This window comes from Giraffa tippelskirchi, chromosome 4, assembly GCF_054371585.1.
Source record: "Giraffa tippelskirchi isolate mGirTip1 chromosome 4, T2T-mGirTip1v1.2.pri, whole genome shotgun sequence".
NCBI classification, from domain to species: domain Eukaryota; kingdom Metazoa; phylum Chordata; class Mammalia; order Artiodactyla; family Giraffidae; genus Giraffa; species Giraffa tippelskirchi.
In genome coordinates, this window is record NC_137278.1 from 203,964,222 (window position 1) to 203,977,726 (window position 13,505).

Sequence of the window (13,505 nt, forward strand, 5' to 3'; positions counted from 1 at the left end):
CACTATCCAGAAGGCACACATAGAATCTTTAATTAGGTGTCTCAAGGAAAGACTGATTAAAGAAATAGGAAAAATAATCATCTAAGGTGGAACTCAGTTATTCTAGTGTACTGATAGTCAATATTTCCAAAACAAATATAGAACTCCAAAATGCAACTCTTACTATATCCCCAAACCTGTTCTCTCCTATCCTCCCCTTCTCAGTAAATGGCACCATCACATATTCACTTCACAAAGGCAGGAAACTAGGAATCATCTTTGTTTCCATCCTTTTCCTCATGCTGACAACTGACCATCAGGAGATCCTCAGGGCTGAACTCTAAACTGTATGTCAAATTTGCCCACTTTTCTCCACAGACACTGCCCTGCCTCAGCCATGGTCATTTGGACGGTCTCCAGAGCCTCATCACTGGTCCTTTTGCTTCTCTCCATAATGCATTTCCCCTTGGTTTATATTTTGTTATTGTTGTTGTTCAGTTGCTAAGTCATGTCTGACTCTTTGCAACCCCATGAACTGCAGCATGCCAGGCTTCTCTGTCCTTCACTATCTCCTGGAGTTTGCTCAAACTCATGTCCATTGACTTGGTGATGCCATCCAACCATCTCATCTTCTGTCAGCTCCTTCTCTTGTCCTCAATCTTTCCCAGCATCGGGGTCTTTTCCAATAAGCTGGCTCTTCGCATCAGGTGGCCAAAGTATTAGGACTTCAGCTTTAGCATCAGGCCTTCCAATGAATATTCAGGGTTGATTTTCTTTAGGATTGACTGGTTGGATCTTTTTGCTGTCCAAGGGACTTTCAAGAGTCTTCTCCAGCACCACATTTTAAAAGCATCAATTCTTCGGTGCTCAGCCTTCTTTATGGCCCAACTCTCACATCCATACACATTAAAGTTGTGAAAAAGTTCCATATCTGTACTGGAAGAACCATAGCTTTGACTAGACGGACCTTTGTTGGCAAAGTGATGTCTCTGATTTTTAATATGCTGTCTAGGTTTGTCACAGCTTTTCTTCCAAGAAGCAAATGTCTTTTAATTTCGCGGCTGCAGTCACTGTCACAGTGATTTTGGATCCCAAGAAAATAAAATCTGCCACTGTTTCCATTTTCCCCCATCTATTTGCCATGAAGTGGTGGGACCGGAAAGTCCAGAGAAGGAGCAATAACCCTGTCTTCAGCATGTCAGGAAAGGTTTCCTGGAAGAAGCAACATTTAGCTGAACCCCAAAGATTCAAATGAATAGGAATGGAGAACAGAGGAAGGGGCATATGCAAAGTGTGAGAGAACACAGCATTTTGGCAAGTTGCTCAGCATCCATTGCTAGACCACTGTGTATGATGGAGGAGGAAGGAGGTAAAAGGTAGGCTGCAGAGGAAAGCAGAGGCCCATGAGGAAGGAGCTTATCCACCAGGCTAAGGTGTTAGACTTTATCCTAAGGGGAGCTTCTCAGAATTCTGACCAGATCAGAGCTGCATTTTAGAAATGTTCTTAGTCTCTAGTTCTGTTTTGACCCGATTGCTCTTCCTAACTTGTCCTCCTCCAATCTTTTCTTTACACCACATCCACAGTCATCTTTCTAAAAAACAAGGAAGATCTGGTTATCTCATGTCCTTGCTTAAATCACTTCAAAAGCTCCCCATCATTATCCAGACACAACTGAAACTCCTCCAGCACACGCTTGCCCTAGTCCATTAGGGTTGTGATAACACAGTACCACAAACTGGGTAGCTTAGAAACAACAGAAACTTCTCTCTCACAGTTCTAGAGGGTGAAGTCTGAGGTCAGGGTACCAAGATAGCTGGGTTCTGGCGAGGCCTTTTTTCAGGTAACAGACTGCTGACTGCTCACCGTGTATTCAGTTGGTGGGAGGGCTGGGGAGCTGCGTGAGGTCTCTGGTAAAAGATCACCAATCCCTTTCCAACTTCCTCTTATCCTATCCTCTTGTCCTCTCACACACGTTCCCTCAACCTGAGATATTCTCTTCTTTCCTCACTTAGTCTGGCTGATTCTGTGCAATAGGCAAAACAGTGTAGTGAAGTGTTTTTCACACTGCAGGTTGTGATCTGTTAGTAAGTTATGAGATCGATTTTGTAGGTCACGTCCAATATTTAAAAAAAAAAACTGTCTAGAATAAAATAGAATGGATCAGAGTACATTTCCAATAACTATTGCAACACTACTGTTTCTGGTGTGTGTTTGTGTGTACTGGGTCATTACACAAAAGGCATTTCTGACTGCAGATCACAGTTAAAAGGTTTGAAACACATCAGCATAGGCTCAGGGATCAGACTATTTTGCTCTAAATCCTGACTTTGCTATTTCCGAGCTCTGTAACCTTGGGCAAAGTTATTCAAAAATTCTGTGTGGATTTTCTTCATGTATCTCATAAGACAGTTTTGAAGAGTAAATGAATTAAAGTGCATAAAAGTATACCCAGCACACACACGACACCAGTGCTGACAGTTTGGTCATTACTACCCTTCAGGTCCCTGAACATCACCTTCTCTAGAAAGTCTCCTCTCACACCTGAAGCCAGAGTCAGGTGCCCTCTCGTGTGCTTCCCTGCCCACTCTCTATCTCGACACTTACCTCATCTATCTGCAGACCTCATCAGTCCTGATTAGATCCTGGACTGGAAGCTACATAAACTCAGGGATCTTGTCACCACTGCATATCCAGCAGTTGGCACAGGGCCCGACACACAGTAGGTATTCAGTAAATAGCTGTAGGATGCATAATGTACTCACTTGGAAATAGATACACAGCCATCTGTTTCACTCAAATAAAGTCAAATTGGGACGTATACACCTCAAGTGTCACAGTCATTTGATAAAGAACCTGTCACCTTAGTTTACATTAAGACTGTTTCTCCTAATTTGAAATCTCAGAGAGTTATATGATATTTTTATAATACATGCACTTGTTAGTAATGTAGAAAAAGATTTAGGTGGGATGGCTCTTGATCTAACGTGCATAAATAATTCAAAAGTCAGTGTTTCTTTTAATCATTGCAATGATGAAAAGAGTCGGCCACTGCATGACAAATAAAAGGTGACATCTTTAAATACAGTTACCATCCTTCTAGTCTTTTAATTATTTAATTGACTTCTGCAGATGGCTGTGGCTTTGCCCTATTCATTTTAGTAAGAACTTTCACAGTTCCATTCATGTCAATTTTTCATGCACGAATCACGTTTTCCAGATTTTTGAAGTTAATAAGGTGGGAACAATTAAATTTCAAAAAAGGTTTTAACTGTATTTCTTCACCAACCATATAATACACAGTTACTATGTTGAGAACCACTCAAATTTCTGTAGTCATTTCTCTAATTAAAAATACGCTTTGCAATACTCCAATGATTGATAGAAAGACACTTTCAGGGAAACGTGAAAGCATGGAGCAACCGCCCTCAGAATGGAAACCATGAATGCAATGAACCTAACCCACGAGCAACGGCCTAAACAGCGTCATATACACCTGGAAGTGGCGAAGAGCAGAGTTCACAGTCAGAGCTCAGGTGATGGCAGAGTCACCATACCCTGAGTGGTCCACAAAACCCCCAGATCAAACGATTTTCTTACAAAATCGGAGACACACAAGTGATATAGCACATCAGATGATGCTGAGTGTTACAGGGAAAATAAAACAGGGAAGAGGGAGAGGGCGTACCAGTGGAGATGGTGAAGTTTCGGCTTTTAATACTGTGTTCAGGAAAGCCTCCCTAGGCTGTCACATTTCAGCAGGACCTGAAAAGAGCGACACCAACAGCCAGAGAAGGAGTGAGAGAACGTTGTGTGTGTGGGACTCAGACGTGGCCTTAAAAAGAAACACACTCCCCTGGCTGCTGTAAAACGAAGCTTACAGGCTCCGGGAGATGGGACTGTTGGAAGGGACCTATCACGTAGAGTGTGCTCAGACACCTTCTAACTGCCCTGGAACAAACTCTCTTCACTGCTGTGACGGCACACCGGCATCGCTGCAGAGCTTGCAGTGGTTGTCATCTGCGGGCTAAAGATGACCCAGGGATGATGCAGTGGGACTGGGTTCCCTGATCGCAGTGGGGATAATGGCATCCTGGAGTGGTAACAGCTGAATCTTAGAGACAAGCGAGGCACAAGAAACATAGCAAGCCACAGGGATGCAACGATATCAGGTTTTTTGTTTGTATGTTTGTTTTTACTTTCAGGGATATATAGTAGTGGTTGATGAATGACAAGATGAATAGAAAACAGGTGGGCAGCCTACGAAGTGCTGCTCTACATGAAAAAATGAAAAAAGTGAAAGTGAAAGTCGCTCGGTCGTGTCCGACCCTTTGCAACTCCAAGGACTATATAGTCCATGGAATTCTCCAGGTCAGAATACTGGAGTGGGTAGCCTCTCCCTTCTCCAGGAGATCTTCCCAATCCAGGGATCGACTCCAGGCTTCCCACATTGCAGACACTGCTCTACATACATAGATGGAAAACCTAATTAGTGTCATTATGGGAGAAGTCATGGCCTTTTACTCAATTCCTAAACTGAAGCCGAGGGGAAGGTCAGATCCTCTTGAAAAAGAATCCCAAGATGCCCACTGCAGGTATATATGGTAAATCTTCTCCTAAACCTTCCCTAGAGGACCCGAAGCCATTTACAATAGTGACTGTCCTTGGAAAGGGAAACACACAGAACTCCCCAGTCTTGTTAGATACTGGCTCTTAACTGACGCTAATCTCTGGAGATCCAACAATGCCATTATGCTCTACTGAGAAGGGATTTATGGAAATCAGGTGACACATAATGTCTCCAACCTAGGCTCCAGCTCACAATGGGTCCAGTAAAACCACAGACCTACCTCCAGTTATTTCCAAGGTCTCAGAATGTATAATGGGAATAGATACACTTAGTAACTGGCAGAATTCCCACTTGAGTTTCACAACCCATGGAGTTCAGGTTATTATGGTTAGACGGACCACGTAGAAACCTCAAGAACTAATTACACTGCCTCATTTCAAAAAATATTTTTTGGGAAAGAGCAGACATTAGCGCTACCATCAAAGACTTAAAAGTTATAGGGGTGGTGAAAAGCCAGATGGTCTGTGGAGAATGACTAGAGATTATTGCAAATATAATCAAGTGGTGATGCCAATCATAGCTGTAATTCCAGCTATGGTATCTTCCCTAGAGCAAATCAACACAGCCCCTGGAATCTTACGTCCAGTTATTGACCTAGAAATATTTCTTTAAAGACTTCTATTAATAATGAGAATCAGTCTTCATGTGGCAGAGACAGAGTATACCTTTACTGTCTTGCTTCAATCTCTTTCAACAGAGACCAGACAGACCTGGATTTCCTTGATACCCCACAGAACATCACACTGGTCCTTTACGCTGATGATACAATGCTAACTGGACTTAATAAGCAGGAAGAAACAAGCCCTCTTAGTGCTTCATGCATGCAGAGGTGGGAGATAAATCCTTAGAATGCTGTAGGGTTGCAACATCTGGGGAGTTTTTAGAGTATTCAGTGGCCTGTTGCATGTTAACATATCCCCTCTAAAGTGACAGACAAGTCGTTGGGACTTCCCTGGTGGCCCAGTGGTTAAGACTCCGTGCTCCCAATGCCGGGGGCCCAGGTTCCATCTCTGCTCAGGGAACTAGATCCCACCAAGAGCCCACATGCTGCAACCCCAGATGCAGCCGAAAAAAATAAAGCAGTGAGAGACAAGTTGCTGCCCTTTGAATTATCTAACACAAAGGAACAAATCACAGTAAAACAGGTGTCTTGGAATCTCAGAGGCAGCATGTACCACTTGGGAGTGCTGCTCTGCCCATTTACTGCCATTCTTTAGTGGGGATCACAGCAAGAAAAGATTCTGCCACAGGCCGAGGCCACTGCATAAGCTTCTCAGACAGCTGGATCATATAACCTTGAACCAATGCAAGTGCCTGATGCAGAGAAAGATGGTAAGCAGAGCATCTTGGGGGCTCCAATAGGAAAATCACAAAGCTGACCTCTAGGACTCAGGAGTAAAGCCATGTCTTCTTTTGCCTACACCTCAGGACACCAAACAACTATGTGCCCATCATGTAATGGGTGTTATCTGGTCTACAGGACAAAGAACTGGGACATGTACAGCAGCATTCTATTGTAACATCAAATGGAATAGATGAGTCCAGACCGAGCCAGAAGGCCCATATGGAAACTATACAAACAGATGGCTCAGACTCCATGGAATCTGCTCCCATTATTTTCTACTCCTCCCTCAACTTCCACCTCTAACTCCACGTGGAACTGCCAGGTAAGAGAGAAAAGTATAGGGCTGGTTTACAGATGACTCTCAGGAATGCCAGCAGTAGCCAGCAGTAGTTAACTGCTAAATCAGAGCCTCACTCACAAGTGCCCTCAAAGAGTAGGAAAATCCTCCAGAAGACAGAATTGCAAACAGATGCACACTTCACATGGAAGGCAAGAAGCAATTCATGGCCGATGGGGGCTATCAGGGACCTGGAAAGAAAAAGATTGGAAGATTGGAGACAAATACGTGGATGAATCTTCAGGGTGTATGCGCGCACTGTGTGAAGACATTCATGCCCCACAGAGGTGCCTGCCAGAGGACATTCACTGCAGAAGAGGCTCTCAAAACTCAGACAAGCAAGATGCTCTGTTTAATGGACATCAATCATCCTCTTGGTCGCTCTAGTGGCTGTGCAATGGACTTTGGCCGTGTGGTAGGGGTGGAGACTATGCATGGGTTCAACAACATGAGCTTTCTGTCACCAAGGTGACCTGGCTACCATAGCTGCTGAATGCCCAATCTGTTAAGAGTGGAAGTTAATGCTATATCCCTAGCCTGGCACCATTTTCCAGGGAAAGCAGCCAATTACCTGGTGTCAGGTTGATTATACTGGACCTATCCATTATAAAGGGGGCAGTGCTTTGTCTTCATGAGGAGACAGATGTATTCTGGGTACCCATTTGCCTTCCTTGCCTGCAGTCGTCCTGCCAGCGCCATTATTGAAGGTACAGAACACTTTTTCTACTTTCATATCATCTCACAAACAACCCTACACAAATTATTCCAGTGTATAAACAAAGAGCAAATACTTTCCAAATCTTTTTATGAGTCTGGCAACATCTCAGTATCAAAACATAACAAAGAAAATATGAGAAAAGACATTCCTGGTTGATTTCACTCATGGATACAGATGCAAAACTCCTAACTAAAACATTACCAAATCAAACCCAGCAAGATATATAAAAGATAATTTCTCATCACCAAATTGAGTGTATTCTAGAAATTCAAGGTTGTTTCAACATTTGGAAATCAGCTAATTTACCAAATTAACAGCTTAAGGGAGAAAAACCTACAACCATCAATATAGATACTAAAAATGGATCAAATTCACACATATTCATGACAAAATTGTTGACAAATTCAGAATTGAGATCTGCAAAAAACATACAGTAAACTTATCTTAATGGAAAATATTGAAATTATTTTCTTTAAGATATAGACTGAATCTAGGAAGACCACAATCATACTTTCTATTCAGCACTCCCTGAATGGTTCTGCCTAGCAAGGTGAGGTACGAAAATGAAAAACAAGGTACAATTTACAAATGTGAAATAAATCTGCCATCATTCACAAGTGATATGATTTTCAACACAAGAAACCGAGAAGAATCTACAGGAAAATTGGTAAGAATTAGTTGAGTAAGGTTACAGGCTATAAAATCAATATACAAAAATTTGTTCTACTCATTTTCATCATCAACAAACTGTTAGAACATGCAATTTATAAAATTATATCTTTTACAGTAGCAACAAAAAATACATAAAGTACCCAGGGCTAAATCTATCAAAAGATACATAAGACTTGTATGGGGAAAAACTATAAAATATAACACAGTGAAGTGAAAGTTGCTCAGTCATGTCTGACTCTTTGCAACCCCATGGACTATACAGTCCATGGAATTCTCCAGGCCAGAATACTGGAGTGGATAACCCTTTCCCTTCTCCAGGGGATCTTTCCAATCCAGGGATCAAACCCAGTTCTCCTGCATTGCAGGAGGATTCTTTACCAGCTGAGCCACAAGGGAAGCCCAAGAATACTGGAGTGGGTAGTCTATCCTTTCTCCAGGGGATCTTCCTGACCCAGGAATCGAATCAGGGTCTCCTACATTGCAGGCGGATTCTTTACCAACTGAGCTATCAGGGAAGCCAACTCAGTGAAGAAGACTTAAATACACAGAATAATTTGATATTGTAAAGAAGTCACTTCTCCAAATTGATTTAAAGATTGGCAAGCCAATAAAAAAAACTCTAAGCGTTTTTTGTTGGTTTTTTTTTCCCCAAGGAACATGACAAGCTTTTATGTGGGAAAGCAAAGGGTCAAAAAAAAAAAAAAAAGAAAAGAAACAATGACTCTTCCTGATAAAGGAAAAGTCATCAAGAATTATTACAAAGGTAGAGTAATTAAAAGTATTCGTTGGTTCTGGGATAGCCAAATGACTTGTGAAACAGAACAGACAGCTGAGAAACAAATCCATGCCTATGTGTAAACTTGCTTTAGGCTATAGATGGTACTTCAGTTCATCAAGGAAAGGACAGACTTTTCAATAATTGATGTTGGGACAGCTGGTTATCCATTTAGAAGTAAAAATGGACTCCTGCTTCAACCATACACAAAATCCAATTCCAGCTGCATTAAGAGTTTAATTGTGGAAATAAAAACTATAAAAATCTTAACCTTTATGGTCTTGAGACAGGAAAGAATTTTTTTAGATTACAAGATACAAAAAAGTACAAATCATAAAGAATGTAATTCTACCTCATTAAAATTAAGAACTTCTGCTACCAGAAAACTACCAGGGCTCATTAATGAATTTGATAAAATTGCAGGATACAAAATTAATATACAGAAATCTGTTGCATTTCTATATACTAACAACATACACTAACTGTATACTTTCTGAAATATCAGAAAGAGAAATTAAGCAAACAATTCCATTTACCATTGCATCAAAAAGAATAAAATACCTAGGAATAAATCTACCTAAGGAGGGAAAAGACCTGTACTCCAAAAACTATAAGACACCGATGAAAGAAACTGAAGATGGCACAAACAAATGGAAAGATATACTGTGTTCTTGGATTGGAAAAATCAATAGTTAATATGACCATACTATCCAAGGAAATCTACAGATTCAATGCAATCCTTATCAAATTGCTGATGGTACTTTTCACAGAACTAGAATGAAATTTTTCTGTTTGTTTGTTTGAAAACACAAAAGACTCTGAATAACCAATCTTAGGAAAGATGAAAGGAGCTGCAGGAATCCTACGGCCTGATTGCAGAGTATATTACAAAGCTACAGTCAGCAAAACAGTGTAGTACTGACACAAAAACAGGCATATAGATCAATAGAGAATCCCAGGGACAGGGGAGCCTGGTGGGCTGTCGTCTATGGGGTTGCACAGAGTCGGACACGACTAAAGCGACTTAGCAGCAGCAGCAGCAGCAGATCAATGAAAAGGATAGAAAGCCCAGAAATAAACCCAGGCACTTCTGGTCAATTAACTTATGACAAAAGAAGCAAGACTACATAGTGTTGGAAAGACAGTCTGTTCAACAAAAATAGTGCTGGAAACACTGGACAGCTACATATTAAAAAAATGTATTTAGATCATTCTTTAACACCACACATAAAAATAAACTCAAATGGATTAAAGATGGGACACAATAAAACTCCTAGAGGAAAACATAGGCAGAACACTCTCTGACATAAATCACAGCAGTATCTTTTTTGCTCTGACTCCCAGAATAATGGAAATAAAACAAAAAATGGCACCTACTTAAACTCAAATGTTTTTGCACAGTAAAGGAAACAATAAATAAAATGAAAATACAATCCATAGATTGGAAGAAAATATTTGTAAATGATGTGATTGACAGGGGATTTAATCTCCGAAATTTATAGCTCATGAGGCATAACATCATCAAAACAAAGAAGTCAATCAAAAAATAAGCAGAATACCTACATAGACATTTCTCCAAATAAGATAGACAGATGGCCTGAGAGGCACAAGAAAGGTGTTCAATATTTCCAATTATTAGAGAAATGCAAATCAAAATTATGAGTATCACCTTACACCAGTCAAAATGACTATCATCAAAAAATCCACAAACAAAAATAAATAAATAAAAGAATAAACAAAAAATCCACAAACAATGGATGTTGTGAGAGGGTGTGGAGTGAAGGGAACCCTCCTACACTGTTGGTGGGAATGCAAATTGGTCTAGTTTGGGTAAACTCCGGGAGTTGGTGATGGACAGAGAGGCCTGGCGTGCTGCGATTCATGAGGTCGTAAAGAGTCGGACACGACTGAGCGACTGAACTGAACTGAACAGCCACTATGGAGAACAGTGCAGAGGTTCCTTAAAAACCTAAAAACAGAGCTACCATATGACCCTGCAATCCCTCTCCCGGGGATATAGCTGGAGAAAAACATGGTCTGAAACGGTTGTTTCCTTCACAGGATGTTGAACCTTGGAACCCAGCCACCATGCTACAAGGATGCCCAAACTATCCCATAGGGAGAGACCACATAAGGACTCATGTGGAGAGAAACTGAGGCTCCCAGCTGACACAGCAAGCATCAACTACCGGACACATAAGTGGATGAGCCATCAGATGATTCCTGTCCCCAGCCTTTGTGTTCTCGAGCTGAGGCCCAGACATACGTCATGGAACAGAGACAAGTCGCCCCTACTGTGCCCTGTCCTAATTCCTGACCCAGAGAATCCGTGAGCAGGATGAATGGCTATTTTATGCCACAAAAGTTTTAGAGCAATGTGTTACACAGGTGAAGTAACTGGAACAAAGACATTCTAAGGAGAAAGTAATAGAATGTCACAAAGTATTGTGAATACTGGCAGTACTGGTGATGAGGTCATAAAGGTTGGCTGGAACCGGACTATGAAAAGTCTTACACGACGGTCTTACTGGCAGTAGAGAACTGTTGAAAGGTTTTAAGCTGGAAAAAAGTGAAATTCTAAGATCTGCATGTACAAGCTATCTCTGAGATCAGTATGAAGGGAAGACTGGAGAAAAGACTCAAAACAGAAATTCAATAAAGATTTTAAAAATGATTCACATAAAAAAAATCTTTAAAAAAAATTGGAAAAGCTCCTCCAATTAAGATGAGTCCTAAACAAGTAAAAGGGTAGAGTCATCTCTCAAGCGACATGCTTGGTGACTTTTTTCCCCTTCAGGGTTGCTTCTGATGCTCATTTATACTCCATTCCCTGGTATTAAAATGCTGGCAGAGAGAAGCACGTCACACAGAAACCTGCACAGGAGTATTACAGCAGCTTTAGCTAAAATTGCCAAAACTTGGACATGACCAAGATGTTCTTCAGTAGGTGAATGGGTAAATTCCCTCGTATATCTTACTCAGCACTAATAACAAAAATGCACTATTAAGCCATGAAAAGACATGGAGGAACTTTAAACGCACATTACTAAGTGAAAGAAGCCATCTGAAAGGTTACATACTACATGATTCTAACTTTATGACTTTCTGGAAAAAGGCAAAACTCTGAAGCTGTTTAAAATGTCAGTGGTTTTCAGGGGTTAGGAGGGAGGAAAGAACAGACAGAGCATAGAGGATTTTTAGGGCAGAGATCCACTCTGTACTATACTATAATGGTGGATACATGTCGTACACATTTGTCAAAACCCATAGAATGTGCACCACCGAGAGTGAACGCTAACAAAAAGTATGGTCTTTGGATGATTTAAAAAAAGTGTTAATGTAGGTTCACTGTTTGCAACAAATGTACCACTCTGGTGTGGAATGTTGATAGCGCAGAATGTTGCGCTTGTTTGAGGAAGAGGAGGGGTATATGGGGAAATCTTGGTACCTTCCATCAATTTTGCTGTGAACCTAAAACTGCTCTTAAAAAAGTCTATTAAAAATATTAGGGGATGGAAATGTTAGGGGATATTAAAACACAAAAACATTTTCCTTACGTTTTCTTTCAAATTTCTGGATGTGGATCAATTTACATAAAGTATATTCTAAGAATAAAAGCAAGCTGTCTAAAAAAATTGTTACCATTTATAACCAATTATTTATGTGAATAACACCAACCTTATACTACAAATATCACCATAACCCACAATTTCTTGTTTCTGGGTTGATTAAAATATCCTCATCAGTCTCAGAACTGGCTTTATAAGAAAACTATATACAAGTGAACTTTTACAGTAAAACTATACTAAAAAACTTTAGTTTTAATATTTTGGATATTGGGACTCTATATAATGGGAAACTCAGGTGCATGGTCCAAAGATGAAGGAGAAGATGAAACTCAGAATATAAGGAGCCAACTCTGTGAAAAGGAAAAGGATGCCTGGATGAAGATAAAAGCAAAGATATATGAGCAGATAAAAACTACTCAGAACGTTTTGTTCATCTTCGCAGATCTTTTATCCTTTTTTTTCTGAGAAAATCAAGGGAAGAATGTATTGGAAACTGAGTTCATGGAGAACAGACAGGCTGGAGTGGCTCGACAGTGGATCAATCAGATCTTGAGTAGCAGCAGAGCCTGGCTGGAATTTGATAGTGTAATTTATTGGAAGCCAGCACACTGTGCCATTCTCTAGTGTTAATTACTCAAGAGATGATTAACCAATCTGTGGGACACCATGCTTCATACTTTCTCACATTTTCATCTAATGCCTGTTTCTGAAAAATATAAGCTCTTCATCAAAGAGAAGATTAATACAAACAAGAAAAGGAGCTAAAATGAACTTTCTGCTTTAAAGGAAAAAAAAATTATGAATATAAAAGATTAAGCATTTGTAGTTAATAATTTTTGAAATGAAACAATGAAAACGAATAAAGCAAAATAGACAAAAACATTGAAACAAACAGTAAAACAAGGCTCTTGGACCCTGTGTGGATTGAATTTCTCCATGTTAATCTTTTCCCGCAGGACCAAAGTTAAAGCCACTGTTGCTATATTTCACAAAATAAAATCTGATGAAAAACAATACCTGTCCAGTGTTTCTTATTCATGTTTCTGAGTACAATTTTTATTCTTTAATTTACCTGTATCCCAGAGATTATAGACATCTGTTTGCCCTTCTGACAACCACACCGTTGATGAGACAATGGAAGTAGGAACTGTTGGCAAAACTGGCTTTGGATCATCCTCACAAAATAACATCAGGTCCTTATGGAAAGCAAAAGAGCACATGAAAGTAGAAAAAAATTAATCCCACTGCTTCAATTTGCTACAGCAAATGGACAATTTATGGAGACACAATGTGTCTATATGTGCTAACATCATCATATATTTGGATTGAAAAAATTAGCACAGAAGTTATCTACACTTGGGATCCACTGAGCATCACCAACTCGATGGACATGGATCTGGGTAAACTCTGGGGGTTGGTGATGGACAGGGAGGCCTGGCGTGCTGCGATTCATGGGGTCACAAAGAGTCAGACGTGACTGAG

General features: G+C 40.4%; 1 protein-coding gene across 4 annotated transcripts in view; it reads right to left on the reverse strand.

Moving 5' to 3' along the window:
* Positions 1 to 13,505, reverse strand: part of ENTHD1 (ENTH domain containing 1) — a 91,474-nt gene that overhangs the window by 25,740 nt on the left and 52,229 nt on the right. For all 4 annotated transcript variants that reach the window (XM_081590207.1, XM_081590203.1, XM_081590204.1 and 1 more), the window contains one exon: positions 13,096 to 13,219. In XM_081590207.1, the coding sequence (XP_081446333.1) occupies positions 13,096 to 13,219 (124 nt within the window). The remainder of the gene's footprint in view (positions 1 to 13,095; positions 13,220 to 13,505) is intronic.